We start from the raw sequence: 27,122 nt of genomic DNA, 5'->3' as shown, positions 1-27,122 counted from the left end.
CGAGACTGGGCCTCCCTTGTCAAGCCGGATATCACTTTCATCTGGATCTCCTCTCTTTGACTTGGTCTCTCCTCTCCCTTCTCAGGCTGGATTCCACCCTCATTCCGGGCCTCTGCCCTCCAACAGGGCCTCCCCCCTCAGCTGGGCCTCTGCCCTCAGACCAGGTCTCACCTGAGTCCAAGACAACAGTGACCGACACGTACAAGGACATCCCCACCAAGGCATCTTGTCGGGAGGGTTCCACCCCATTTAGGAGGACATTTCGGCTCAGCATGGCCTCCCCAGTGCCATCGTCGATCTGGGGAGAGGGGAGGAGACTCAGAGAGGGGGAGGGGCGAGGCTGGGGGAGGGCGGAAGTTCAGAGTGGAGGGGGCACGGAGGAGCAGAGCACCTTAATGCGTCTGAGGGACTGGGCCAGAGAAATCCTGTGGTCACCGTCCTGGACCCCAAAGATGACGAAGGCTACTCCATCCACATTCTTCCCGTACAAGAACCTGAGAGGCAAGAGAGTCTCAGATGCTCCTCTCCCGAAAGGCATGCTCAACGCCCACTCGCTCCTCCCGCAGCGCCCCTGCACCCTCACTTGGTTCTCACCTGGTTCACACCTCACCTATCCCTCCCCCTGGCCTCATTCTCAGACCCTCACCTGGCCGTGATGGTGACCGTCACGCCCTTTGGGTCATCGATATAGTAGAATTTCTCTTCAGGCTCCAGGTGAACCTCAAAACTGGGCAGCACTGGGGGAAGAGACATACCAGTAGGGCACCAATGCTGGGGCCTGGGGTCCGGCGCTGCGGGGACCCACACCCAGACACCCTCCTCCTCTTACCGTATTCCTTCACCTCGAACTCAGCAGAGAAGACTTGCTGTGGGGCATCTTCGTAGTGGACCTGGATCTTCCACTGCCCCATGCTGTGGGAAAGGCAGGGCGGTGAGCCCCACATGCCCCCACGCCCTCCCTTGGGAAAGGGACCACCCTCCAGGACTGCCTGACATACTTGACCAGCTCCGGGATGTTCCAAGACTGCGACAAGATGCCAGCCTGGTTTACAGAAGACAAGACGTCCCGCTTGATGGGAACACCATCTGGGGTCTGTGGTGACAGGGAGGGTGTGTCTCTTCAGAGATCGGGCTTAGCCCTCAGGCTCTCCTCTCCCTCTCTGTGTCTGGCCACTCTCTGTGTGTCAGGACTCCTGCTTTTTGAACATGGACTTGGGTCAGTCGGCCTGGATTCAAATCCCCGCACTGTCATTTGTGAGCTGTGTGACCTTGGGCAAGTTACTTAACCTCTCTGTGCTCAATGGGCCCACGGAGAAAAAGGAGATAAATAGAGCCCCTACTTCATTGGCTTGGGACGTGGTTAAAGTAAGCAGGAGTTCACTGTCATCAGGGTCTGTCTGAAGACTAACAATAACCAGCATTTATCACCTCCTTTCTGCAGGAATCTGGGCCACAAAGAATTGCCTACGTTTGACTCTTTGACCCACATGGATAGCAATTCCATGTGGTTCGACCAAGTCCACATTATTTCATTTGTTGCCAATAATTAAATGTCAGGAGATACCCTGTGGACATCTGGCTCTCTGGCTCCTCTTGGAGATCAGGATAATTGTGGAGAATGGATTCCTGTTGGTTTGAGGTGACATTTGACTGGGACTGGGCCGAGGCTGTGTCCTTGGAAGTGTGTGTTCACTGGTTCCCACAAATTCCACTGACTCCCCAAATCAGCTCATGGTTGTCAGAACCTGGTCCCTGCTCCCTTTGCATGATTTCAAGAAATACTCATGATGATTCTCTGAGAAAGACCTGCCTCTTCCCTCCCTCCTTCAGTTCGTCCTTCCATTTTCCCTTCTCTCCTTCCTCCCTTCTCCCTGTACATTTTTATTAAGTTAGTGTATGCCAAGCACTGTGCTGGGTTCAGGAGATAAGGTCCTGAATGAACAGATAAAAAAAAAATCCCTTCCCGTGTGGAATTTAGGTTCTGTGGAGGTTGTGGGAGGGGGCAATTAGCAAATGAATAAATCCAATTGCTAGGATGCCAAGAGGAGATGACAATAAGGGAGAACAGTAAAGTGTGTGGAGGGTGAGGGGGAGGGAGGTTGCAACTTTACAGGATGCTCAAGGAGGCTTCTCTGTAAAACTGGGACATTGGTGACATTTGAGCAAAGACTTGAAGGACGCGAGGGGGCAAGCAGTGTGGGTAATTGGAGGAAGAGGGTTTTCTGGGTACAGGGGAACAGCCTGTGCAAAGGACATGAGGCAGGTCCTGCATGGCAGTTGGAGGTACAGCAAGGAGGCCCATCTGGCTGGAGCCGAGGGAGTAAGGGGAAGAGAGAGGAGGGTAGGGTAGGAAGGAGACAGGGCAGGTCACGCAGGGCCCTGGGGACCGCAGGAGGCCTTACGGTTTTAACCCAGGGAGGTGGGAACGCCTGGAGGGCTCTGGGTAGAGGGCGGGACCTGAGTTGGGTGCTCGCGGGCGCCCTCTGGCTGCAGGAGGCGGAATGAACTACATAGGTTTTATCCGTGTCACCCCAATCTTCTGATGAGAAGACTGAGGCCCAGGAAGGGGAAGGGACCTGTCAGTGACCCGGGGTTTATCTGAAGCCAGAATCCACGTGGTATCCCTGGATCTCTGGCCCGTCTCCAGTGCTCTTTCTGTGTTTGTGGCTCTACACATTTCTCTGTCTTTAGGTCTGGTCAGGTGTGCCTTTTCTGGAGTCTCTCTCTTGGTCTCTCCTTGAGTCTTTTCTCGGGGCGTCCGTGGGACCCTGGCTGGCTCGTACCTGGATGACGATGATAACACTCCGACCCACGGGCAGCAGGTTGTTGTCCACGGTGAAGATCCGATAGTGGACTGGGAGGGGATGGAAGAGAGGGGGCCGTGGGTGAGGCCCTGCGCCTCCCGCAGTCCCAGCCCCGCCCTCTCCAGCCGCTGCCCCTCCCGTTACCCGTGGAGCCGGGGGTGTAGATGGTCTTGTCTGTCTGGATGAAGAGATACCCGCTCTGAGGGCTGACCAGCACCACCTTTTCCACCACTGTAGCCCCAAAGGCCGCCTGGACAGTCACAAAACTTTTTCCCCTCTCTGATATTAAATCCTTGTCATTGGGGATCTAGGGGTGGACCAGAGAAGGTCATTAGGACTCTCCTGGGCCCCTGGCCCACATCCAGCCCCCAGGCCTTTGGTGGGACCCACAGCTGCCCCACCCACCAATAGCACCTGCCCAGCCCTCCTGCTCTCCCTGGTGTGCCCAGGCTGGGAGAGGAGGGCCACTTGGAGAGGGAGCACAGGCTAGAGAGGCGGTAGGGGTCAGATAAGGGAGACCCAGACAGGGGGCTCAGGATAGGAGGGGCTCATTGAAGGAGGAGTCTCAGAGAGGAGTGGGCTCCAAAGTGGGAAGGGCTCAAAAAGGGAAGGGGGTGGACATCAGCCTGTGCACCCACCCTGATGGTGACCGTGCTCAGGTAGTCATTGGCGCTGCTCAGCTGGGTTCTCTCGTTGGACAGCACTTGCTTCTTGGCTGGGAAGTCGTGGACTGTGACCGTGACTCCAATGTTCTCTTTCCAGTCGTGGGCCTCCAGCACCACAGTCTCGTCGCTCCCCAGCCGCAGGATGTTGGGGGTGATCACGGAGAACCTGCCGGAGCGGGCGCAGGCAGGGGCTGCTGTTCTAGGGACCTGGCATCCCAATCCTCACCCACACATCGTGAAACTCCCAAGGTCTACGCAGTCAGATCTCGAGGCCTCTGAATCACGACTGCGACAGAATCACTGAACACCACAGCACATGCACCCTAAACCCACAGACTCCTGGTTCGAGAAACGCGCACCCCCCATGACAATCCTGAATCCCACAAACACCCAGCTCTTGAACTCGAGCTCGTAGGAAACCCGAATTCATCAACGGCCCAACCCACTGACCCCTCTTTCCCCAGGCACTCAAGTGCACCCCGAATTCTCCTGAAACCTGACCCCATAAACACCCACTCCCAACCTCAGAAGTGACCATGTTTGGGAAGGGGTTGTGACTACTCACAGGGGATCCCCCAGCACGAGGGGGAAGCTGGTCAGCAGCAGCAGCAGACTGGGGCCCAAGGCAGGCCCCATGGTGCCCAGGGACGTGGAGAGACAGAGGGACTGAGGGATGGAGGGAGAGGCTTGGGAGGGAATGACCAGAGGGTGTGAGAGGGTGCCTTTTATCCGGCTCCTGCCTTCCTCCCACCCCCACTGTAGCCCAGCCCACAGCTCCCGTGGCCTCCCTCTCCCTGGGGCTGCCCCAGATTTCTCAATACCGTTTCCTAAGCTTTTCAATCCTTGGGGCCGGTGTGTTCTGGGGTAACTAACCCAAGGGCACGTCCTCCTAAACACAAACACACCTTCCCTTTGCCATGGCCTCCCTCAGGGTCAAGGACAGCTAATGAAACTTCTCTCATTGTAAGTACGTAGTAGTAGAGGAATACCGAGGGCCAGAGAGTCCCCCACCCCAGATATCGGGGCCCGATCCCCAGTCCACTTCTGGCCATGCATTTATTAACCAAACCCTTCCTACCAGTCCGTCTCTACGCTGGTAGTGAAAGTCCTTCCTCCATGCTTGGATCAGACTGGGGGACAGAGTCCAGCACAGACACTCTGGGCCCTACTCTTCTCCCCAGTGGAGAAGAACCCTGCTGCTTGGAAGGTCAGGGAAGATTTCTGAGAGGAGAGGATATGTCAGCTGGGCTTTGAAGTATGTGTAGAAGTTTGCTATGCAGGGGAGCATGCTTTTTAGGGCAAGGGGAGCCTGGAACTCTCATCACCTACCCTTGTCAGGTGACAGACATGGCCTGAATGACTATGATGATTTAAAAAGTCATCCTTGGGGCACCTGCATGGCTCAGTGGGTTAAACCTCTGCCTTCGGCTCAGGTCATGATCTCAGGGTCCTGGGATCAAGCCCCGCATGGGGTTCTCTGCTGGGCGGGGAGCCTGCTCCCCCCCACCCCCCACCACCTGCCTCTCTGCCTATTTGTGATCTCTTTCAAATAAATAAATAAAATCTTTTAAAAAAAAGTCATCATTGAGCAAAGCCTCATTGCTAGCTTTTTTTCTGTCTTACATCAACATTCTCTTAATCTGTCATTATTACTATTATTATGAATTGTATTTAGTTTTTTGATATGAACACCTGATATATTCAAATGGTTCAAGGGCTAAGAGATGCAAGGAGGTGTACAGGGCAAAGGTCACTTTCCTCCTTTTCCTGTTGGCAAACTTCCAGGTCTCAAATATCACAGTACGGTTGAACTTCTGGTTCCTTCCAGAGACACCTTACGCATTGGTAAGCGTTCGCGAGTTTTGAAAACAACTGATCAGTGTTCTCTGCATGCTGTACTTCCGGGTCTCCCTGCCTGGGTCACACCTTGCTTTTTCACAAACAATGTCCCTTAGAGATTGTTTAATATCGGTGCCAAGAGAGTCTCCTGTTCTTTGAGGCAACCGCCGCACATTGCATTGTGCGAAAGGAACCCGCCTTTCCTGCGGACCAAGTTCCATGGTTACGAGCCGAGCCGTGTTTTCTCCAGTGAGTAATGTTGAGCCTACAACACTTTCTAGTTCTGACACTTACTAGTGGTAAACTTTGGCCACCTGCCGAATAGCCACCCTGAGCCTCAGTTTCCCCAGGTAAAGTGAGGTTACCAATGGCGCTCACTACGCGGGGTTGCTCTTGCCCTGAAAGGAGGTAACCCTGGATCAAAGGGGACTCACGTACATGAATAATCTCGCCAGATATTTCTGTATTTCCCTCCATGAATGTATTGATTTACATTCTTGCTGACCCTGCAGGAAATTGCTGATTTCCCCACTGCTTCGCCATGACAACCTGCTGGCAAAGCTTTGCATTTTCTGCCTCGGTGTCATTTTGATGTGCATCTGTTGGATTCCCAGCGAGCCTGCGCGTCGGGGGAAGGGATTTGTGAAGTCTGGGGTGCAGATGGCAACTGGTGTGGAGGATCCCCATCTCTGAAGGGCTGGTTTCCAGAGTCCAAAGGAAGGGGGCTAAAGGGGAGCTCGGTGAGGATTTCCTGTAAACCACGCTCCTTTCCTGGCTCTGCTGGCATGCCTGGAGTCGGGGGAGGCGCGCAGAAACAGAACAAACTTGGCCCCTGTCTGTTTTGATTGCAACACCCTTTCTTTGGAAGAAGGAGGGAGAGGGCAAATGCCTGCTTACTGTCCAGAATCGAGAATAGACTTCTGAAACAGGGAGGGGAATCTGCTAGGATCTCCCAGACCCCCATCACTCCCTCTATGCCCTTGCTCCACCCCAACCCTACCCTATTTCCTCGATTAATCACAGCCTTAAATATTGGAGCTCTTTGACCATCTTGGGCAGGTGTTGCTGCTGGCCTCTGCCTCCCTTCCAGGCCTGGTTCCTTCTTTCTCTGAGTCTCCGTTAATCCTGCCCGAAGGACAGATCGATGATAGCTCCTGCTGTTTTGACAACGAGAGGTGCTAAGATGCGTCAGAGCCCTGGGCTTATACACTTTATGCCCATGGTGGAAGTCTGGGAAGGGTCCTGTCCCCGATCTCTAGGAAGTGACCAGAGGGATGAAGGCAAATGCAGAACAGGGTCTGTTAGGAAGGAAAGAATTCTCTGAGGTTTCTTCCTGGGGTGGGTATTTCTGCCCAGAAGTGCAGGAGGATGACAGGCAAGATAAGGCAGCAGGGGAGACAGAGGAGGAGACTGGGGGATGGGACTTCTGGTTAGCTGGTGCACCCTGCCCAGCATTCCAGATATGGAGGGAGGGAGAACCAGGCTGCCTGAGCTGGGTGCGGTCGGTTTCTGGGACCAACAGAGCATTTGCCGTTTATCCGCAGTTCAGACGGAGCTGGGTGTCCTGTATAATGTCAGGCCACCCTAGCTGGAAGGGCAAGGAGAGAAGAAAGGGAAGGAAGTGGGGATGATTTCTGGGTGGGAGGAGGTGCTCCCCCATCCACGCCTGCTTGAGTGCGGTTACTTCCCTGCCTTCCCCCGCCCCTCACCTCTGACCCTTCAGAGGCAGTGTCGGACCCAGGAATGGCAGGGACCACTGCTCCCTCCTGGCCCCCCACTTCCAGAATGGGGTCTTTGCTACACTGCTTTCTGAGAATTTCCCTCCCCCCAGCGTGCAACCTGAGCCTCCCCTTCTCACTACTTATTACTCATTAACTTGAAAGTAAACTTGGCCTGGTTCAGTCTCCTCTGCCCCTTGGCTCCTTCTCCCCGCCCCCACCCCCGCACCCCCTCCCTCCCAGTCAGCAGAGGCCTGGGCACCCGGGGCCCCCCCTGCCCCCCCCCCCCCCTGCCTTGGAGGATACAGGGGCAGAGGTTTTTGACCTCCCAGCCCCAGTTCCTAATCTATAAACTGGATCATCACAACCGTGGAACTTCTCTCTGAGTCTTGGGGAGACAAGCTGGTGGCATCAGCAGACAGAATGCTCAGCCTGGTGTCCCGCGCACCTGGACTGTGTGTTTATTTTTCCAACACCTGCTCCTCCCCCTTCGTGCCTTACTTCCGGGACAGCCCCGCCAGGCCTCCAAGCCAAGGTCCCCCCGGTCCCCTGCATTCCCTGTCCCAGTCTGTCCCTTCTCTTACCCCTGTGGTCCGCGGCCTCCCGGCTGCAGGCTCATTGCTTCCAGACCACGTGCTCTACAGCAACTGGGGACTTTTTCTAAAAACCCAGATTCACAATCTTACTGCATCGTGATGTCGAAAACAGGAATACACAGGAACGAGGCGAAAGACTCCGAGAGACCCAGACGCAGCGCCTTATCCCACCAGCCTTGTTTATTCTGCCTGTTTTGCAGACCAAGAAACGGAGGGCTTTGACCACTTGCACAGTATCTCCCAGCTGGCAAGAGCTGGGGTCCAGAGTTCATGTTCCTAAACTGTATGAGCTTCTGACCGCTGCTGTAACAAATGACCACAAATTTGGTGGCTTAAAATAACCCCTTTATTATCTTACAGGTCTGGGGGTGGGGCAGATGTCTGTAGTCAAGGTATAGGCAGGCCTGTGTTCCTTCATTTCCTTCGGGAGGCTCCAGGGGAGGAATCGTCTTCCAGCCTTTTCCGCTTCTAGAGGCCACTCCACGCGAGGCTTGTGGCCCCTCCGTCCCTCCAGCCCCACAGCACACTCCCCCGGGGCGAGTTTTCTTGTCCCTCTCCTTCTCGGGTGGGCCTCTTGCAAGGATCCTTCTGCTGACACTGGCCATCCAGGATCACCTCCCATCTCAGGGTCTTTCACTGAATCACAGCTGCAAAGTGCCTTTTGTCACAAACTAGGACATTGGCAGGTTCCACGGACTGGACGCGGACATCTTTGGGGAGCCACGACCCTGCCCAGCCCTGCACGAGCAGGGAGTAAAACCTCGATCCTGTATGGCCATGTCCTTCCCTGCTTTGAACTTTTCCTCAGCTCCTGCAGGCACCAGTAGGAAGTCCAACCGCGTCTGCGTCTTGAGGCTTCTGCCAGCTTCTCACCCCTCCCCCGCCCCTTCCCAGCTCCAGCCAGCCCTGCCATGGGACTGGCATGCTATTCTGGGCTCCTCTGCCTCCACGTAACTTCCTCAGTCTGCAATGCCTCCCCACTTCCCTGTCTGGCAGGGCTATTTATTCACCTGTGCCCGTTAAGCTTGCTTCCGTTTGCAGGAAGCCTTGACCCCAGCCCAATTCTCTACCCGTTGTCCCCTGCCTGTGCCCCCCTCCCCAAAGAAGTACCTCCCAGAGTTCCAAAAGGGGCTCTGGGCACTCTAGCTGAAGGGTGTGCTGGAACGGGATGGGGAGAGCCCCATCTCCGGAGCTGCCCGTGTGTGTGTGTGTGTGTGTGTGTGTGTGTGTGTGTGTGTGTGTGTTCAGCTCCATCCCCAATCAGAGGTCATTCCTCAAAGTCCGCTGCAGTTCACAAAAGGCTAGGCTGTGCTGAGTCACTCCCAGCATTATCCTGGGCCATATTTGGTGACCTCGTGGGACCCCCCTTTCACAGGCTGGGAAACAAGTGAAACCACTTATCTAGGATCACACAACAAAGGGTGCAAGTTCAAAAGGTTTGACCGTAGGGAGCCCGGGTGCAAGGGGGCAGTGCCGTTGGTGGGAAAGCACAGCTACGACGTCAGACTGTTGCTGTTTTGAGTCCCGAGTCTCCCAACTTATCTGCTGTGTGGCCCTGTGCAAGTGACTTAACCTCTCTGTGTCTCACAGGCTTTTTGATAGGAATGAGGGTCCACAGAAGCCTTGGAAGAGGGTGTGGCATAAAGCAGTCATTCCGTGTCCAGTCTTTGCTGTGAGCTCTTGTGGGTCTGCCCACCAGGTTTTCTTGCCCTCCAGCCTCTGCGGGTGCTGTCCCCTCGCCTGGACCTGCTGCCCTTACCCCTACTGCTCCAGTCACCTGTCCCTGACTTCCCAGGCTAGGTCAAGGCCCTGTGATGAAACCGTCCAGTGACTCAGCCCTCTCCCTGACCGGCCCCCCACCCCAGACTGTAAGCCCCTTGAGCGGGTCATGTCCACTGCTCTGTCCCCAGCACCAGGGGGCTGCAACCCTCCCTCCGCAAGAAACACAGGTTTCTAAATTGTCCGCACAGCCTGTTAGACCTCAACACCCAGAAAGGCAAGGAACCAGGGTAGCAAAACAGATCGGTCATTATTGCACAGTTGTGAGCGGTGGGTGGCTCTGGGGCAGGGACAGGGCTACCCCGGGGTGGGGGGAGAGGAGACAAGGGAGCTCTCTTCTGAATGGGCTCCTGGGCCTCCAGTCCCAGAGAGCAGGGGGCTGTACCACCGCACCGCCCTTCTCCCCCCCCACACGTGCTTTGGGAGCAGAGCTGGAGGGTGAGGAATGTGTGCGGAGGGTGGAGGCGGGAGGTGGGGGAAGGAGGACAGTTCCAGACACTGGGGGATGATCACAGAAGCTCCCGGCCTCGGGCTGTCTTGTTGACTTTGGATAGGCCTTCCTGGAACCCAGAATCCGTCATTCTAAAGGCAAACAGCGGGGGCGGGGGCTGGGAGTTGAGGGGCACTAGGCGCCACTCACCCAGGGCTCATCAAGTCCCCACCCAGAGCAGCTGGCCACCTCCCCCCACATCCCCCCGCCCACTGCAGCCCCAGAGCCCCTCCCACTCTGCCTCCAGAGGTGCCCCCGACTCCGCCCATGGCTCACATCTGCTCCATCTGCGTGTCCTCCTCGTCCTCCTGGGGCAGCTGCAGGTACGGGTTGTCGCCTGCCGGCTGGAACTTGTAGCCGGTGAGCACGAAGAAGGCCAGGGTGGACCCCTCCACCAAGAGCTGGGGGGCAAGGGGCATGGCGGTGTTGGGCATAGCCCCCCACCCCCAGCCACTGTCTGGCCCACCTGCCCACCCCACCTGTGGTCTTGGTCTTCACCTGGTACAGCCACTGCCACTGGAACGGCACAGCCACCTGCAGCAGGATGGCGATGACCCGCGTGAAGTACACGTAGCAGATGACCTGCGGGACAGAGGGTCGGGCAGAGGCCGGATGTGGGCTCGGAGTGGCAGGCAGAGGGGCTAGAGTGGGCACCCCAGCGGCTGGTTGTATATACACCCCCCGCAAAAAAACAAAGACAAAACACCCCCAAATACTTGCTTCAGTGAGAAGAGGGCTCGTACCATGATGTAGTAATGGCGAAACAGCTTCAGCTTGGCCAGGTTCACTGCCACTGCTGGGCGTACACGGATGGGGGAGGGGAGGGGAGAGGAATGGAGGAGGGCCGTTTCGGGGAGTATCCAAGGGGCAGGAAGTCTGGAGGGGGCCTTTCAGAGGACACGCAGCAGGGGCAGCCAGTGGGGAGGGAAGGGACATCCAGGGATCAGAAAGAGGGGCCTGGAAGCGGGGACAGGGGCCGAGGGCACAGCAGGTCCGGGGACCAGGGCCTCACCCTTTCCATCTGTGCCGGATGCGTCCTGGAGATGCCGGATGGACCTGGAAGGGGACGGGGGACATGGATGGCTGTCAGCACTGCCTCCTAACACGTCTGCAGGGGGCGGGGGTCGGGGGCAGGATCCTCACCAGACCACAGGGAAGAGGATGGCACCACAGCAGATGAGATCCACCAGGAAGAGGATCTCCTTCCAGAGCATGTAGTCACTGGCACCCTCCTCGCGGGACTCGATGACAATGTAGGCCACGTTGGCCAGGACCTGCAGGGCGGGGAGAGGTGGGCAGGGGGCAGTGTGGGGTGGGTGGGTGGGTGTGCCCCAAGAGAGCATGTGTGCCCGCCCACCCCAGGGCCCCAGAGGCACCTGCAGTGGAATCACGATCCCAAAGATCTTCTTCTCCTTGTCTGACAGGACGTACTTGACAAAGGCCCAGCCAGAGCCGATCAAGGCGATGGTGATGAAGAGGAGGGCGCCCTTTAGCCTGGGAGGGTGTGTGTGTGGTGAGGGGGGTGGTGCCCAACCCCCCCAGCCCACCCCCTACCTGCCACGGAGAAGGGCACTCACAGGTGCGTGATGTAGTGCATGACAGCGAGGCCTTCAATGGGGTGGCCCTGGCTGTTGATGAAGTAGTAGTTGATCTGGAGGCGGATGGATGGACGGACAGTCAGACAGACAGATGGACATGGGGGTGGGCGGTGGTACAACTGGGAGGATGGCGGTGGTTTAGAAACACAGAGAGTCACTGTGGGCACGGGGGCCACAAAGGTGACAGAACCGACAGTTGTGATCGGGATGGTGGGTGGACCCAGAAACGGGCAGTCGTGGCTGTGACAAAGGAGGGGAAGTCACAGCTGGATGGACAGTGAGACCGTCCGTCAGAGGGGGAGTCGGAGCCAGGCCAGCAGGCAGTTAGACGTAAGGACAGATGATCACGGATGGACAGGACAGGCAGACAGCTGAGCTAGGTGGACAGCTGGGTGGCCACAGTGACAAAAATGGCTAGACATGGGGACATTTGGGATACGTGAACTCCCAAGCCCAGGGTCTGCAGAGATTGGGGTAAAGGGCTCCATGGGCTTCTTCCTGGACCCAGAGACCCCAGCCCACCCCCTTCTACTCCCAGCCCAAGGCTCTCACACTGCGGAAGAGAAGGGAGATGCTCTTGGTGAAAGCCAGGGCTGCCATAAGCCAGTGGATCTTGAAGACGTTGTACCTGGCAGGGGGGTCAGGGACAGAAGGGGGTGGGAGGCATTGGTCAGGGGCAGGGATGTGAGGGCTATGATGAGGGGAGGTGGAGGGACCACCCCAGGAGCCAGGGCATTACGTGTTCTTGCAGAGGACGGACACCCAGAAGATGCCAGCGGCCAAGAAGAAGGCAGACATGACCATGTACAGCTTGAAGAGGGGGATTTCCGCCGCTGACAGGAAGCCCTCGGGGTTCTTCTCCCGGATCATGACCTGGGGAGTGGGCAGGGGTGGGCGGCGGGGATTTCATGCCGGCTCTGGATGTGCAGAGCCGCGAGGGTGCGTCTCGCCCTCACACTCTCAAGCTCCCCTCTCCATGCCTCAGTCTTCCCGCCTCCCAGGTGGGCACACGGGCTTTCATGCCCCAGCACGGCCTCAGGGAGGATGTGGTGTGGCCAGCCCACCTCTGCTCACCGTGATGTCGAAGGGCTGCTCCCGGCCCGGCTTTGAGTTGTAGCAGTTGTGGAAGTTGAGGTTGTACTGGCCCTCCTCAGCCCGAGAGCCGATGACCACGTGGAACTGGGTGGTGGGGGCAGAGAGGGGAAGATGGGGGGAGGTGGGGGCTCAGCCTGGGGGTTTCCCACTCCAGGGGGAGGTGGGGCCTCGGGCGCTCACAGACACTCACACTGAAGTTGTAGGAATTGTTGAGATGCCCGAGACCCAGGACCAGTTCCTTGTCCTTCCCACTGAGGCCCTGAGGGGACAGAGGGCCAGCATCAGTTGGCCCCAGGGCCTGGGTCTCCCTATGCCACCCCTGGAAAAGGAACAGACCTTCCTCCCTCCTGCCCTGGCTTCCTCGAACCTGTTGGTCCCCCTGAGACACTGTGGGTTTTGACTTGGTCTTGTCAAGCACAGCGGTGGTCCCTATAGGGGGCAAATGAGTGAGTTCAGAGAGACATGGACAGAAGGACAGCAGAAAAACAGGGAGGCGGGGGCAGGCGCACAGCCCCAGCCATCCACAGTCGCTGCTCACACAGCCAGCCTGACTCACCGCTGTCCACTTTGGGGGTGACTGGTTCGGAGGGCACTTCGGGTAGGAGCCCAGGAGAGATGAACAGCTTCTTCTGCTCCCCATACTTCCGCACCTGTACCCTGGGGTGAGTGTGGGGGCCTCAAGGGTGAGGCCAGGAGGCTGAAGGCCTGGGTCATGCACATAACGTGTGCAGAGGGACTCAGTGGCCCCTGGGGCCCTCGGGATCTCCTTTCTGAGAACAGCCGGTGTCAGGCTGAGTCAGTGATCACACAGTTCCAGCCCCCCGCCACCAGCGATTAAGACGGCTACCCCCTCTGGGCCCTGCCTGCACCAGTGACTGTCACTTCCTGTGACACTGACTTACTCATTCCCACTTAAGCGCGCTACTTAGCATGAATACGTGTCTACAGACAGGCCACACAGTATTGCTAGACTCTGGTTCTTGGGCCTCAGTTTCCTCCTTTAGAATGGGGATGACATCCGTGTAAAGGGTCAATGAGTTACCATCTGTGAAAGTTTGCAGGACGCTCCCTGCCACCTAGGAAGCATGACAAGTAGGAACGGTGGCTATCAGTTCTCCCAACCAACACTCCTCCGTGTCTGATCTCTGCCCTGAGGCCCCGACTCTGTGTCTTCTCCCTGGGCTCCCCACTTCCCTCGCTCCCTCGTTCCCATAATCACAAGGCTGGAAGGCAAAATTAAAAAGCAAGTGGTTTTCCTCCTAAGTGCGTGAGGTTCTTTTCAGCAGGCTTCTCATTCTACCTGGTAGCTTATGTGAGTATCAGACCCGGGAAAAGACGAATGACGGAGTCTCTGGTCCATCAGCTTACCGCAGATCCTTGGTGTTGATGAGGAAGAGAACTAGGAGGTTGCTGCTGTTTTTCTGGAGAGGACAGTCATGGGGGTTCCGGGTCTGGGGAGTGGGCAGGAGGGTGTCTTGGTTACTGCCTCCCACTAGTCCGGCCTCACCCTGCCCCCTCCCCATCTACCTTGCAAGGGAGGGTCACTTCTTGCTCCCCTCCCTGCGAAAGAAGGGGGGAGTGTCATCCTCCCTCCTCCCCCACTCCTCCTCCACTCACTGAGTAGGGTCGAATGCTTCCAGATCGAACCCGAGTCAGACTGAACCCCACCTGCCAGATGGAAAGAAAAGGAGAAGAAATGAGGGAATGCACAGGGACCTCGCCAAACCACCTCTTTTCATAGCAAGAGAAACTTGAGCTCGGATTGACCGAACCCGTCTTGTGTGCTAGGTCCCACATTCACTCATGGAATTCCAACAACCTGTCCTGACCCTGGGCCCTCATACTCTTCTTTTAATTCCTAACTGGTGCCACTCAGCTTCAATGTCACTTCCCTGGGAATCCGGGTTGGGGGTGGGGGGAGGTCTCGGGCATCTCTTGCTGGTGTGCTGGACCCTGCCCACCCTGTTTTCACACAATTAAAATGTTGATGTAATAAACAAACAAACAGATAAAATGTTGATGGCTTTCCTGCCTGCAGCTGTGGAATCCAGCACACGTGGACTTGCTTACATCCGGGCACTGTGACTTTGAGCAAGCCACATACCTCTAGGCGTAACGTTTTCACAGCATCCCTGAGAGGCTGCTGCGAGAGAACAGACCCATGGAAACTGCTCTGCCCGGTACCTGGTACTCAGCGGCATTTAAAAAATGCTAGCTACTCATTCTGACTGCAGGAGCTGGGGCTATCTTGGGCTTTGGTGTGCCCTCCCTCCACCAACCGCAGCTCACGGCCCAGCACATACTGCCCGAGATTTTATTATTCCCACGTTACAGATGGGGGAACGGAGGTTCCGAGAGACCATTGCCCTTGTCCAAGAGCCCACGGATGAGAGGCGGAGCTACGAACTGGGGGCTGCAGGTGGGGGTGGGAAACGTGCGCCCCTCGCCCTCCCCCAGCAAACTCCTCAAAGCCCCTCACCAGCGGGTCCTTCTCTTCTGTCTCCTGGAGGCCCAGCCGCAAGAGGCTCAGGTCCACCTCCAGGGAGCCATTGGCGTAGAAGCCGAAGCTGTTCAGCGGGATGTCTGCTCGCTTCTCCCCCTGCCGGACACCAAGGAGGCACAGGCCGCTCAGACTTCTTCCCACCAACCCAGCCCCACGGCTGTGGCGCGAGATAGGAACAGGGTAGCCCCAGCTCCTCCAGCCACTGTTCCGAGCCCAGGAAGAGAAAGCCTGGGGCACCTGGAGGTCTCCGTACTGGTGGGAGCACCCCCCCACCCCCCCACGAGAGCAAGGTTATTCATCTTGGGGTTAGGAGCCCCGACAGTTCGTAGATTCCAAGAACCTAGTGAGTGCCCGGAGGAACCCATTCCAGAAATCCCAGCGCCCCCAGAGCGATCCCAAGAATTTAGGAGACTATCGGGGGCGAGGGGTTGTCCCAGGAGGTGAAGTCCCACCCCTAGTGGGCCAGGCACAACCCGAGTGTGGTCGGCCAGGCAACTCCACGCAAGGACTGAGGGGGACTCCTCGGACGAGACCACTCGGGGCCGGGAAGCGGGGGGGCGGCGGGCCGCTTCATCTCGCGTAAGCAGAGGGGGAGGTAGGACGAGACCACTCCAAACCAGGGGCTTCTTAGGAGCAAAACTGCGCCCCCCGCCCCAGTCCGCCGCGCGGCGGGACTCACCGTCAGCGCCAGCCGGTGGATGCGCCCAGAGCAGCCGCCCAAGAGCAAGAGCAGGAGTAGCGGCTGCCTCCACTCCGCGGGGCTCCGGCGGGCGAGCCCCCTCCTCTCGCTCACTGCCATCTCTGGAGTCGCCACCTCCCCTGACACCGCCTCTGGCGCACCCACCCTCCAAAGGGTGAGCCAATCGCCGCACGATGGGGGCCGACCCTCTAAATGTCAGGCCTTCCCAGCCAGTCAGCGACCGTTTCCTCGAAAATCTGCACCACCCCCCCGTACGACACCAAATGGACATCACCAGCTCCGAATAGGCTGCTGTTACCGCTTAATCCCGCCTCCGCCCTCACCAATCACTAGAAAGGTTGTGCTGATGTAATTTGACAAACAGTCCATCTAACCAATTCTAATGTATCTGATATCTCGCCCTTGAAGCGGAATTCCTTCACCCACAGATCCTTCACCTACGCCCAACTGAAGATCGGCCCAGGACTACATTACCCAGAATGCAGTGAGACCAGAGAGCGCTACAGGGCATTCAATAAACTACATTTCCCAATATCCCCAAGGATGGACTTCCTCTTCTCACTCTGGGGATGTGGCTCGCAGCCAGAGCCCAGGCTTTTGGTAAACACGCACGTCTGCCGAGGCCTGTCCGGTTCTAATCTTCCTGATCCACGAAAGGCCGAAACCTAGCCCCAGGCTAAACCCTGACCCCAGGATGACCTATGACCTCGGGCTGAATTCCAGCTTTAGGCGGAGCCTCTATCCTAGAGTGTGGCAAGGGAGTAGCCCATCCATAGATCCCACGCCGGACTTGTTGATTGGCTGAACACCAACCCCAGGCTGAGTCCCTACCTGCCGCTGAGTCCGGACGTCGAACTGAAAACCAGACTTCCCCACTCCCTTCTGACCCTCGACCTACACCGAGCCTGGGCCTTAGTCTCTGGTTGAGCCCCCAACCTGGACTGCGCCGTGACCCCAGACGAGGCCTGACCTCTGTACCCTAGTTTGAGTCCCAGACCCCCTAGTGAGTTGCTGACCCCTCCGCTAAACTGACCCCAGTATGAGATCCCATCCCAAATGCGGTGTCGACCTGGAACGAATCCCAATTCCAGTTTGAGTTTGAGACTCTAATACCAGGCTAAGCCACTGAGATCAGAACCCATGCTGAGCCCCTGACACGCCTGGTCCCCCAAATCCTGGAGCACAGCAACTTGAGGTTTTCTAGCCCAGAAGCCACCAGCAGGTGGGGCCAGGTCCCAACAAAGCCATCTGTCCCAGTGTGGGTGTCCCACTGTGGGCTCCTGGGGCTAGCCTCCTGGGCTCCCCGGTGTGGGTACTGGTATGGGTGCTGGGAGCCTGGAGGCTTAGAGTCTCACTTGTGCCTGGGGGCGTCTGTCACCTCCGTAAACACTAAGGACCAAAGGCAGGAGAAGAGAGGATGAGGTGGGCGCTGCAGGGCTCTCTCCCCTTTCATCTCAGTGCTTTAAAGAGATTAATGAGGTGTGAACAGACTTTTATGAGCGAGGTGACAGACTTCCAAGCCCCAGGGCCCGAGTGTCTGGAGGGAGAGGTGGAGTCGGAACCGGGGTCTGTACAGTGAAACCTGATTGGATCTAAATGGATGCGACTGGAAAATGGGCAGGTGGAAGCGCGAACTGGATGAGGGCCCAGGAAAGACCTGGGCCCGGTGCCCCAAGGACGGTCTGTCCTCAGTTTCCCGGCGCAGACTTCGGGAGGTGGGGGAAGGCAGGATGCGGCGGGGGTGCTAATGGACCAGGCCTTGGCAGAGGCGCGTTCTGGGCAGGATCGAAGTCCTCCCATCCGCCCTGTGGCCGGAGGGAACCAGACCATTAGTAGGCCCAGCAGAGATGTCTGGAGCCGGGCCGGCCCGCAAGAGCAGGGTGACCTCAGGTTCTTCCAGCGATGGGGTGGGGGAAGGACCTCTCAGGTTGGGGTTTTAATGTCTTGTCCCTTTAAGGAATGGTTGAAGGAAAAGAGAAAAGTAAGAACAGTCCCTGGCGGGGTAGGGTTGGGGAAGAGGGAGGGGGAAGAGGGGCCCGGGGGATTTGGAAAATGGGTGGGGGTCCTTTAAGGCACGGGTCCAGTGGCGGCTGGTGGCAACTTGCCTTTAAGAGGGGGCGGGGCGTCCGTTGGGTCCCGCCTCTTCGGGGGTCCCGCCTTTAGGGCGCTGTTCTGGGCCTCCTGGCAGATGGGGGTGTGGCAGGGCCTGCGGGGGCGGGTCCGAGCTTGGAGTGGGCGGGTCCGGGCGGGCGGGGCCGGGCGCGCCGCTCCAAGCTGAGTCTCCCGGCGGCGGGCGGCGGGGACCGGGCGCGGCGGCGGCGGCGGCGGGTTCGGCGGGAGCAGCATGGATTGGGGCACCGAGCTGTGGGTGAGTCCGATCGGCCCGGCTCCAAGTTCCTCCCTTTCTGGAGTCCAAACCCCCTCCTCCTTTGCTTCTGCAAGACCTTAGTGGGGGCTCGGCGCTTTCCCCTTCAGAGACCCCTGGGGTCCCCGCTTTTCGCCTTTTCTCGGAGTTTCCCAGGGCGTTTCAGGACGTCCAGGATGAAGGGCGACCTTGCAGGAGCGGACTAGAGAAACTGAGCGCGGGATTCAGAGTGAGGAGGGCAGAAGTCCTGGGACCAGGCCGGGGCGCCCGGGCGAGGTCACCTATTTTGAGCACCCTGGCTGGGCGGCCGGCTTATCTTACTGCCCCTGGGTCCCTGCCCGCCGCCCGCCTGTCCGGCTTGGGCGGGGGAGGGGACCCCCTGGCCACTTTCAACCCCACGTGGGACCTAGAAGTTCTGACCGCCCTTTCGGCGCCTCCGATCAAAACCTAGGGGCTTGGGACGCTCTGGGGGGGAGGGGGCCGCGAGGCTTAGCCTCGCGGCCCCCTCCCCCCATCCCGCCCCAGGCGCTGGGAGGGGCCGCCCCTAGTTAGCCTCTAACCTCTGCTCTGGAAGCCCCAGGAATTTCCCCTTATCCTAGTCGGGACCTCTGACCCCTCCTTTTTATGGGGGCGGTGGCATCACTGGGTTTCTGGGTGCAGCGGGGTAACTAGCTTCCTTCCCCCACAACTCTGAAATTTCTTTTGGAATTGCAGTGGAGTCAGTGGGGGAAACCGAATCACATATTGGGGGGGCCCCGGGAAGCATGGCGACCCGGGTAACATGGTGCCTGTCTGCTGGACGTTCTGGGGCCCCCCAAACTGCGGTGAACCCTGCCCCTCTGGTCCTGACTCACGCCGGGCCGGCCGGATTTTCCGGAATCTTGGGAGGGGGGATTAGGGGAGCCGGGGCTGGGGGGAGTGGCTCAGCCCCATTCCACACCCCTCTTGGAGGTCTGGAGACGGGGACCCTGTAGTCCGGCTGGGGCCCCGCCCCTGTTCCCTGGCCCTTCCCGGGAAGGGGAGGGGGTTCCCGCGGGTTTCCTGCCTCCCCCTGGCGCCGCGCGGGGGCGGGCCCGGGAAGCCACACCTTCTCCTAGCTCGGAGCCTTGAGGCTTCTCTGGCGCCTGGTCCTCCGGCGGTGGGGTCCCAATGTGGTGATCTCGAATCCTCCACCCGCTTCCAGGATCAGTTTGAGGTGCTCGAGCGGCACACGCAGTGGGGGCTGGACCTGTTGGACAGATATGTAAAGTTCGTGAAAGAACGGACCGAGGTGGAGCAGGCTTACGCAAAGCAGCTGAGGTGAGACCCTAGGGTGGACCCGCCTGGGCCTGGGGGAAGCTGTTGGAGCGCCGGGGGCTCAGGCTTTCTGCCTCTCTCCGTTAGGAGCCTGGTGAAGAAATACCTGCCCAAGAGACCCGCCAAAGATGACCCAGAATCCAAGTAAGGATGGAGAGGGATGGCCAGGCTAGATTTGGGGGGCCCCAGGGGTGTTGGTCTCACTTCCTGGCCCTCTTGTTCAGGTCTCACCCGATCCCGATCACCTGTGCCAGAATCTTAAGTCCACTGTTTTCCAACCCCACGACTTTGGGCAATTGACTTGAGTTTTGCTTTTGCCTCACCTATTAAGTGAGTGAGGTTCCAGCAGTTACTAACCCAGTGCCTCTGGGTAATTGACCTGCATTTTATGCCTGTTTTCCTCACCTGTGAAACAGGATGATGACGATGATGATGATGGCCTTGTAGGGCTCACGGGATCATTAACTGAGATAGTGCGTAGTTCCATAATCCAAAAAGCTCTAGAAGTCAGAAGATTGTTTTGGTACTCTGTTAGGCAGCAGCTTCTGACGTCACTTAATGGTTGTCACGTCCTTGGTTTTTATCCCACTTCGTGTGACTAGTAATACCTCTCACTGCAAAAAATATTTGTAGTGTTTGGTTACAGGATGCTGCCCCTGATCCCATTGGGGTGACGCATAAAAGATGGCATAAGCATTATATTCCCTTTCTAAACCTGAAAAATTCTGAGTTCCGAAACGCATCCCAGTTAAGGGCTTGGGATAAGGGATATGGACCAGAATTTATGGTTGCTTCCAGGAGGAATGTATTGGGGCTTTCCCTTTCCCATGATGGAGGTGGTTCCTAGAGCATCTGGGTCCTGAGGGATGGGGGTGGGTGCCTGACCCCGTCTCGCTGCCCCCACTCATCTCGCCCCAGGTTCAGCCAGCAGCAGTCCTTCGTGCAAATTCTCCAGGAGGTGAATGACTTTGCGGGCCAGCGGGAGCTGGTGGCTGAGAACCTTAGCGTCCGTGTGTGTCTCGAGCTGGCCAAGTACTCACAGGAGATGAAACAGGAGAGAAAGATGGTGAGTGGTTCCCTCTCTGGGTCTTCCAAGGACCGCTACCTCAGCTCAGGGGAGCCTAACCATTTCTGTTTGCACAGCACTTTCAGGAGGGCCGCCGGGCTCAGCAGCAGCTGGAGAGTGGCTTCAAACAGCTGGAGAATGTGAGTTTGCGGCCACGGAGAGGGTAACTGGCCCCTGGATCTCCCTGTGTTGTCTGGCCCGGAGCCCTTCTCCCTCTCTCCCATGGGTTTCCAGCTTGCCCGTTGCACTCCCCCTCCCCCATTTGCTAGTGATGTTCTCCCGTCCCTAACCCCGGTCTCTGAAACCTTGCTTTCTCACCTACTCTCTCCTTCTGGTTGTGTCCCCGGCAGAGCAAGCGGAAGTTTGAGCGGGACTGCCGGGAGGCTGAAAAGGCAGCCCAGACCGCTGAGCGACTTGATCAGGATATCAATGCCACCAAGGCTGACGTGGAGAAGGTACCTGTGGGCTCTGGGATGGGCTTGGAGGTCCGGCCGGGAGGGAGCCCGAACCTGGCCACAACCCCTGCCTCCCTATTCCTCAGGCCAAGCAGCAAGCCCACCTGCGAAGTCACATGGCAGAAGAAAGCAAAAATGAGTACGCAGCCCAGCTGCAGCGCTTCAACCGAGACCAGTCCCACTTCTACTTTTCCCAGATGCCCCAGATATTTGATGTGAGTATTCCAAGCCCCCAGACCCCTCCCTGAAAGACCCAGAAAGTTAACCGACTCTTACACATTTGTCAAAACCTTAGCGGCAAGGTCCCGATCTCTAAATCAAAAGGGAACTAGAAATGACAGTGTGCTCTGTCTTCACTCAGACTGTTTTTTTTCCGCCAGAGGTGGCTTTCATGTTTTTGGGAACTCCTATGCATTCTGCTAAGCCCCAGCTCTAACAGCCCCTCTGAAAGGCCTCGAATTTGCCATCTTCTGCTTTGGCGTCTTCACTCCACTCTGTCTTGTGATAGGCAGTATCTGGGTTGGGTCTGCTGTCTGTTCAAAATCCTGGCTTCATTGTCCCTTCCTTTGAGAAGCTTTTCCTGACTCCCTAGGCAAGGCGGGAGCTCCTCACACTCCCTTCTCAGATCTCCTGTTGCATGTCTCTCCTCTGGCCACCCAGCGCTGGAAGTCCCTGTTCGATTTTGTTTTTTTTGTTGTTGTTGTTGTTTTTTTTTAAAGATTTTATTTATTTATTTGACAGAGAGATCACAAGTAGGCAGAGAGGCAGGTGGAGAGAGAGGGGGAAGCAGGCTTCCTGCTGAGCAGAGAGCCCGATGTGGGGCTCAATCCCAGGATCCTGAGATCATGAGATCATGAGATCATGACCTGGGTCGAAGGCAGAGGCTTAACCCACTGAGCCACCCAGGCGCCCCTGATTTTGTGTTTTCCCCACCCGACTGGGCTCGGGGCTGGGGCCAGTGTGGAGCCCCATCACGTCTGCGGACTGAATCATGGCCCCTGGCCCCATGCCTGCGCCCCTGTCTCTGCCTCTGCAGAAGCTGCAGGACATGGACGAGCGGCGGGCCACCCACCTGGGGGCCGGGTATGGGCTCCTGTCGGAAGCCGAGCTGCAGGTGGTGCCCATCATCGCCAAGTGCCTGGAGGGCATGAAGGTGGCTGCGGATGCCGTGGATGCCAAGAACGTGCGTGTCGGGTCCTGGGCGAGCGGGCTGGCAGGTGGGCAGTAGCAGGACCCGGGCCCTAGTCTTGCCCCTGACTGCTTCCTGGTCACCCTCCCCGCCCCTCCTCGCAGGATTCCCAGGTCCTAATTGAGCTGCACAAGTCAGGCTTTGCCCGCCCTGGTGACGTGGAATTCGAAGACTTCAGCCAGCCCATGAACCGCGTGCCCTCAGACAGCAGCCTGGGCACCCCCTCCGATGGACGGCCTGAGCTCCGAGGCTCGGGTCGCAGCCGTGCCAAGCGCTGGCCCTTCGGCAAGAAGAACAAGGTGGGGGCCGGGGCCCTCGGGAGGGGGGAGTGTGAGTGGGGACAGAGGGGCCCCCACTGAGTCAGCCCCAGCCGCCAGGACGCTGAGTCCCAGGCAGGAATTTTCCTCTTGGCTGCAGGCCCAGGCTGGAGGGAAGGGAGGCGGCCCGGCTATTGGCCTGGGAGTCCCCCAAGGCTGAGGGGGTGTAGGGAGGGGGCCTGTGGCGTCTGTCTGCTGCTTCTTGGGATGCTGGGAGAAGACCTGCTTCTGGGATTCAGGGCTGGGTGAGGGCTTAAGATACTTGTCTTCAGGACTCCCCTGGAGTCTCTCTTTATCCTGCCAGTGGGTCCTTGGGCCCCTGACCCTCAGGCTGTTTTTTCTTAGGATTTTTGGCTTATAATGTCAAACGTATACCTGGACCCGCCTGATTTATACCTTAGACACCCCCTAAGTTTACATCCCATGACATACTTCTGATCCCTCTTGATGTAAAATTGATACCTCTCTGTAGTCACAAGGCTCCCCGAGCATCAACCCACCTGTAACCCTTCTGACACTTCATGCCTTCTACCTTTCTCAGCTTGCCTCCAACCTCTGTGGCCATATACCTGTCTGAGATCTTGATTCCCTGAATGCATCTCCCTGTACCTTCTAGACTGTGAGCCCAGAAAGCTGGGTGGATAGAACCCTGGGCCTCCCTGCGCCCTCCTTACCCCCAAGCCCCATGCTAGGTACTGCATACAGAATTCAAGGGATGGGTGACATAGGGGGTAGGGAGGGGTCTGGCCTTCTGGCTCACAGTCTAATGCCCTCCCCACCACCTCCCGGATTTTTGTGTTGCTCTCTGCATGCATTTTCTGTGTGTGATTGTGCATCTTGAGTTGTGGTTTTCTTACCGTTTTTTTTTTCCTTTTCTTTTCTCCATTTTGTTTTTCTTTTTTCTTTATTACGTCCGTCCGTCCATCCATCCTCCTTCTCTACATCTTCCCACCCCTCCTGACCCACCGTCTCCCCTGCCCCCGCCGGTAGCCACACCCCCCTCCCCTCTCCCCCCTGGGGGGCCCCCTGTCCTCGGCATTGCCTAACGGACCCCCATCCCCCCGCTCCGGCCTCGACCCCTTGGCCATACTGAGTGAGATCAGTAAGTCAGTCAAACCGCGGCTAGCATCCTTCCGCAGCCTTCGAGGCAGCCGTGGGGTAAGTGAGGCCTCCGGGGGAGGAGGGGGCAGCCCAGCCCGCCCAGTGCTGGGTGGCGGGACCCTGGGCTCGCTTCCTGCTGCGGGCTGGGCCCCCTCCTCCGGTTGCCAGACCCGGACCTGCTTTGCTCTGTGCATGGCCTTGCCCCCCAAGAACCTTGGGTGGGGAGGAAGGTGGACTTGGTATGTCTTCGCACTGTCTTAGAGCCTGGAAGCTGAGAATCCCTGATCCCAAACTCAGTCTTCTTCCCACCCTGCAGACAGTGGTGACGGAGGATTTCAGCCACTTGCCCCCAGAACAACAGAGAAAACGGCTTCAGCAGCAGCTGGAAGAACGGAATCGTGAGCTCCAGAAGGAGGTTGACCAGAGGTAGGGTTGGGGACAGGCAGGGAACAAAATAAAAGAATAACCAAATTCTACTGAAATGGTAGTCCAAGCTGTCCCCAGCAAGCCCCAGGCCCTGGTGGTTTTATAGGTGATTCCTCCCACACTTAAAAGGAAACACTTAACTTCCCCTCTTGCAGCAAACAGAAAAAGAGTGAAAGCTGCTAGCTTAGTCAGAGGCTGGTGGAATGACTTCCTGTATCAGTGAGAATTCAAGAAATTCAAATTCTGGACTCATTTTCCTTCAGTTAGGATCTTAAATGCAGAATTCTAGCCAGACAGATCCAATATATTTTATCGGATATATATATTTATATATATATATATAATATATATATACATATATTATATATATATATATATTTTAAAAATAACGTTTCATGTGAAGGGGATGGTCTCACCGCAGCGCGGATGTACTTAATGCCACGGAACCGTCCACTTAGATGCGGTTCGAGTGGGAACTTTCGCATTAGTGCCTTTTACCCGTAATAAAAATGTAGTTTTTTTAAAAAGACGAGTCATGATCCATTGGGTGTTATTCCAGTAATGCAAAGATGGTTCAATATAAAAACACCTGTTCTTCTCATTCACTACGATAATTGGCTAAAAGAAAACAACAACAACATGATTATCTGTTTAATAACTCAAACACTTAAAATATTAACAATAAAAAAATCTGCCAGGTTAAAAAAAAAAAATCTGTACTCACTTCTTCCAAGCAACAAGATCCTCCTCCCAGCCCTCTTAAATCATAGGAATGACATTTGCTACTTTTGGATGGGCGGCCCAGTTCTGTTTTGCCGTTGACGTGGAACCTCTTGTACAAAACTTTTACCATATGAAGCTTTTGTTGGTGTGACGTTCCATTGGAAACCTTGCAGTTCTTGAGTCTTTATGTTTATTTCTATGTTTATTTTAAAGATTTTATTTATCAGAGAGAGAGGTCACAAACGATACGGAGGGGCAGAGGGAGAGGGAGAAGCAGACTCCCGCTGAGGGGGGAGCCCGATGGCGGGGCTCGATTGCAGGACCCTGGGATCATGACTTGAGCAGAGGAGAGAAGCCTCATCGGCTGAGCCCCCAGGCGCCTCCTGAGTCTCTAGGATGTAGGGGAGAAGGGAACGTGCTGTGGAGTCTGTCCTTCGATGCCAGCTGTCCCACCTCTGCTTGTTTCCTCTTGTGGCCTGGATGTGGTATTAGGACTGGAAAGAAGTGGACCCCATGTTGGACATTCCAAGGTCTATGCTTGTTACTACTTTGGCCTGTGTATCTAGTCTTGGAGGAAACAGGGACTAATGCTAAGAACACTGAACATTTATAGATACTGTGTGCCGTACACTATTTCAGATCTTTTACATAAGTTCACGGACATTCCCCGGTTCTCCTGAGATTGGGAGCCAGGGCGGAATCCTGATGGTCTTGCTGGGGGTTGTACTTCTGATGGCTGGAACGGGGCCTGGTATGCAGTGGGTACAGTATGTATCTGAATAAACGGAGACGCCCTTCTCATTTTGCAGCCACTCATATGCAATCCATGCCTCATCATCCCCATTTTCCAGATTAGCGCCCCGAGACAGAGGTCAGTAACCTCACCCAGACTCCCAGGCGAGGAAATGCCCAAACTGGGATTCGAACCCAGGCAGTGAAGCGCTAGTGTTGGCAGTGTAAACATTGCCTTATCTTGCTCCTGGCTCCTTGAAGCCAAGCACTTATTTTTTTCTGCTGGTGAAGTCATATGGGACTGTTCTGATCTGTCTGTGTCATCCTAGAGAAGCCCTGAAGAAAATGAAGGATGTGTATGAGAAGACGCCCCAGATGGGGGACCCTGCCAGCTTGGAGCCCCGGATCACGGAAACCCTGAACAACATCGAACGGCTGAAATTAGAAGTGCAGAAGTATGAGGTCAGGGAAGACCCTGGGGAGGGGTGGGGGCCAGCGGGCCTAGCTGAGTCACTTCCTGGGGGGGCGGAGGGGGGACGGGGACAGGGAGGTGTTGGGTGGGGGTGGGGCTCCAGCTGCTTCTCATCACAGCCCTGGGTGTGCATGGGTGATCTCAGGAAACCTCCAGTCCCAGAATGGGCTGACCCCACAGCCTGCCCTGGAATTGACCGTGTGACTCCCTCCTCTCAGGCTTGGCTGGCAGAAGCCGAGAGCCGGGTCCTGAGCAACCGGGGGGACAGCCTGGGCCGCCACACCCGGCCTCCAGACCCCCCAGCCAGCGCGCCCCCAGACAGCAGCAGCAGCAACAACAGTGGGTCACAGGATCCCAAGGAGAGGTGAGCGTGGAGGCTGGACTGGGTCCGTCCCCAGGACCTGGGAGGCCTGTCCTGACCTGCTTCGCTCTCCCCACCCAGCTCTGAGGAGCCCCTGTCTGAGGAGGGCCAGGATGCCCCCATCTACACGGAGTTTGACGAGGATTTTGAGGAGGAGTCGGCATCCCCCATAGGGCACTGTGTGGCCATCTACCACTTTGAAGGTGAGGCCTGCGTGTGGGTCCCATCGCCTGCGTGGGGGCAGGGTGGTCTTTTTGGCTGGGCTGTGTTTCCCTTCACCGGAAGCAGATCTGAGCCCGCTGCTTCTCCCACGACAGGGTCCAGCGAGGGCACCATCTCCATGGCCGAGGGTGAAGACCTCAGTCTCATGGAGGAGGACAAAGGCGACGGCTGGACCCGGGTCAGGCGGAAACAGGGAGGTGAGGGCTATGTGCCCACCTCCTACCTCCGGGTCATGCTCAACTGAACCCTGCCACAGGCGGGAAGAAGGGGGCTGTTGGCTGCTGCTTCTGGGCCACGGGGGGCCCCAGGACCCACGCACTTTATTTCTGCCCCCTGTGGCTTCAGCTGAGACCTGTGTAACCTGCTGCCCCCTCCTCCCATCCCACTCCTCGTCCCAGAGGGACCCGCTGTGCCTTCCATCATTGATGTACATACTCGTGTTTCAAATCTTTTCTTCTTGCCGCTGGGCTAGGGCCATTTTGTTTTATATAAAAAATTCTATAAAGCTTTCGGAGTCTGTGCCTTATTGGTAAATTTACAACCTGGGTTGGCATATGCAAATGCCAGCCTCCTTCCTGGCCACAGAGGGAATGAGGAAGGGGAGGTAAAC

The 27,122-nt window shown here is 57.0% G+C and overlaps 3 protein-coding genes across 8 annotated transcripts in view; 1 reads left to right on the top strand and 2 right to left on the bottom strand.

The window, feature by feature from the left end:
* Positions 1-4,124, bottom strand: part of LOC111161841 (complement C3) — a 34,152-nt gene extending 30,028 nt beyond the window's left edge. Inside the window, exons 1-9 of the mRNA XM_022525848.1 lie at positions 4,035-4,124; positions 3,443-3,635; positions 2,949-3,111; positions 2,784-2,854; positions 999-1,093; positions 830-912; positions 647-737; positions 392-494; positions 172-298 (exon numbers count right to left, since the gene is read on the bottom strand). Coding sequence (XP_022381556.1) covers positions 172-298; positions 392-494; positions 647-737; positions 830-912; positions 999-1,093; positions 2,784-2,854; positions 2,949-3,111; positions 3,443-3,635; positions 4,035-4,105 — 997 coding nt within the window. The 5' untranslated portion in view covers positions 4,106-4,124. The remainder of the gene's footprint in view (positions 1-171; positions 299-391; positions 495-646; positions 738-829; positions 913-998; positions 1,094-2,783; positions 2,855-2,948; positions 3,112-3,442; positions 3,636-4,034) is intronic.
* Positions 4,125-9,632: 5,508 nt separating this feature from the next.
* Positions 9,633-15,925, bottom strand: LOC111161853 (G protein-coupled receptor 108). Of its 5 annotated transcripts, XM_022525865.1 has the most exons (18): positions 15,767-15,925; positions 15,064-15,183; positions 14,202-14,252; positions 13,953-14,035; positions 13,141-13,241; positions 12,952-13,013; positions 12,775-12,843; positions 12,564-12,668; positions 12,229-12,362; positions 12,042-12,117; positions 11,469-11,542; positions 11,268-11,385; positions 11,035-11,165; positions 10,904-10,947; positions 10,635-10,684; positions 10,390-10,473; positions 10,168-10,292; positions 9,633-9,983 (listed from the first exon to the last, which is right to left on the bottom strand). In XM_022525865.1, exons 1-18 carry the CDS (start codon positions 15,884-15,886, stop codon positions 9,911-9,913), a joined length of 1,620 nt encoding a protein of 539 aa, XP_022381573.1. In that variant the 5' UTR covers positions 15,887-15,925; the 3' UTR covers positions 9,633-9,910. The 5 variants fall into 5 exon arrangements, with proteins under 5 accessions (XP_022381573.1, XP_022381572.1, XP_022381570.1 ...); XM_022525864.1 differs by having other exon boundaries at positions 10,612-10,687; positions 11,035-11,385; XM_022525862.1 differs by having other exon boundaries at positions 10,635-10,687; positions 11,035-11,385.
* A 2,175-nt stretch (positions 15,926-18,100) lies between these two features.
* Positions 18,101-27,037, top strand: LOC111161835 (thyroid hormone receptor interactor 10). Of its 2 annotated transcripts, XM_022525841.1 has the most exons (15): positions 18,101-18,155; positions 19,336-19,451; positions 19,536-19,592; positions 20,367-20,514; positions 20,592-20,654; positions 20,865-20,969; positions 21,056-21,184; positions 22,006-22,152; positions 22,263-22,457; positions 23,466-23,633; positions 23,893-24,002; positions 25,787-25,919; positions 26,148-26,293; positions 26,372-26,493; positions 26,608-27,037. In XM_022525841.1, the coding sequence occupies exons 1-15, from the start codon at positions 18,132-18,134 to the stop codon at positions 26,754-26,756; spliced, it is 1,812 nt and encodes a 603-aa protein (XP_022381549.1). In that variant the 5' UTR covers positions 18,101-18,131; the 3' UTR covers positions 26,757-27,037. The 2 variants fall into 2 exon arrangements, with proteins under 2 accessions (XP_022381549.1, XP_022381550.1); XM_022525842.1 differs by lacking the exon at positions 23,466-23,633.
* Positions 27,038-27,122: the final 85 nt, after the last annotated feature.

Source organism: Enhydra lutris, unplaced genomic scaffold (genome assembly GCF_002288905.1).
Source record: "Enhydra lutris kenyoni isolate GAN:26980312 unplaced genomic scaffold, ASM228890v2 scaffoldscaffold86, whole genome shotgun sequence".
Lineage (NCBI taxonomy): Eukaryota > Metazoa > Chordata > Mammalia > Carnivora > Mustelidae > Enhydra > Enhydra lutris.
Note: the sequence above shows the minus strand (reverse complement) of the source record. Positions and strands in the feature narration are given on the sequence as shown.

Bases quoted from the DNA above. Each gene is read 5' to 3' on its own strand.
- LOC111161853 (XM_022525862.1), bottom strand. From the start codon at position 15,886: ATGGCAGTGAGCGAGAGGAGGGGGCTCGCCCGCCGGAGCCCCGCGGAG. The intron at 15,184-15,766 runs GTGAGTCCCGCC...GGTGTCCGGCAG, and splicing joins TCCACCGGCTGGCGCTGACG to GGGGAGAAGCGAGCAGACAT. The intron at 9,984-10,167 runs GTGAGCCATGGG...GTTTGCCTTTAG, and splicing joins GACACGCAGATGGAGCAGAT to AATGACGGATTCTGGGTTCC.
- LOC111161835 (XM_022525841.1), top strand. From the start codon at position 18,132: ATGGATTGGGGCACCGAGCTGTGG. The intron at 20,515-20,591 runs GTGAGTGGTTCC...CTGTTTGCACAG, and splicing joins TGAAACAGGAGAGAAAGATG to CACTTTCAGGAGGGCCGCCG. The intron at 25,920-26,147 runs GTCAGGGAAGAC...CCCTCCTCTCAG, and splicing joins TAGAAGTGCAGAAGTATGAG to GCTTGGCTGGCAGAAGCCGA.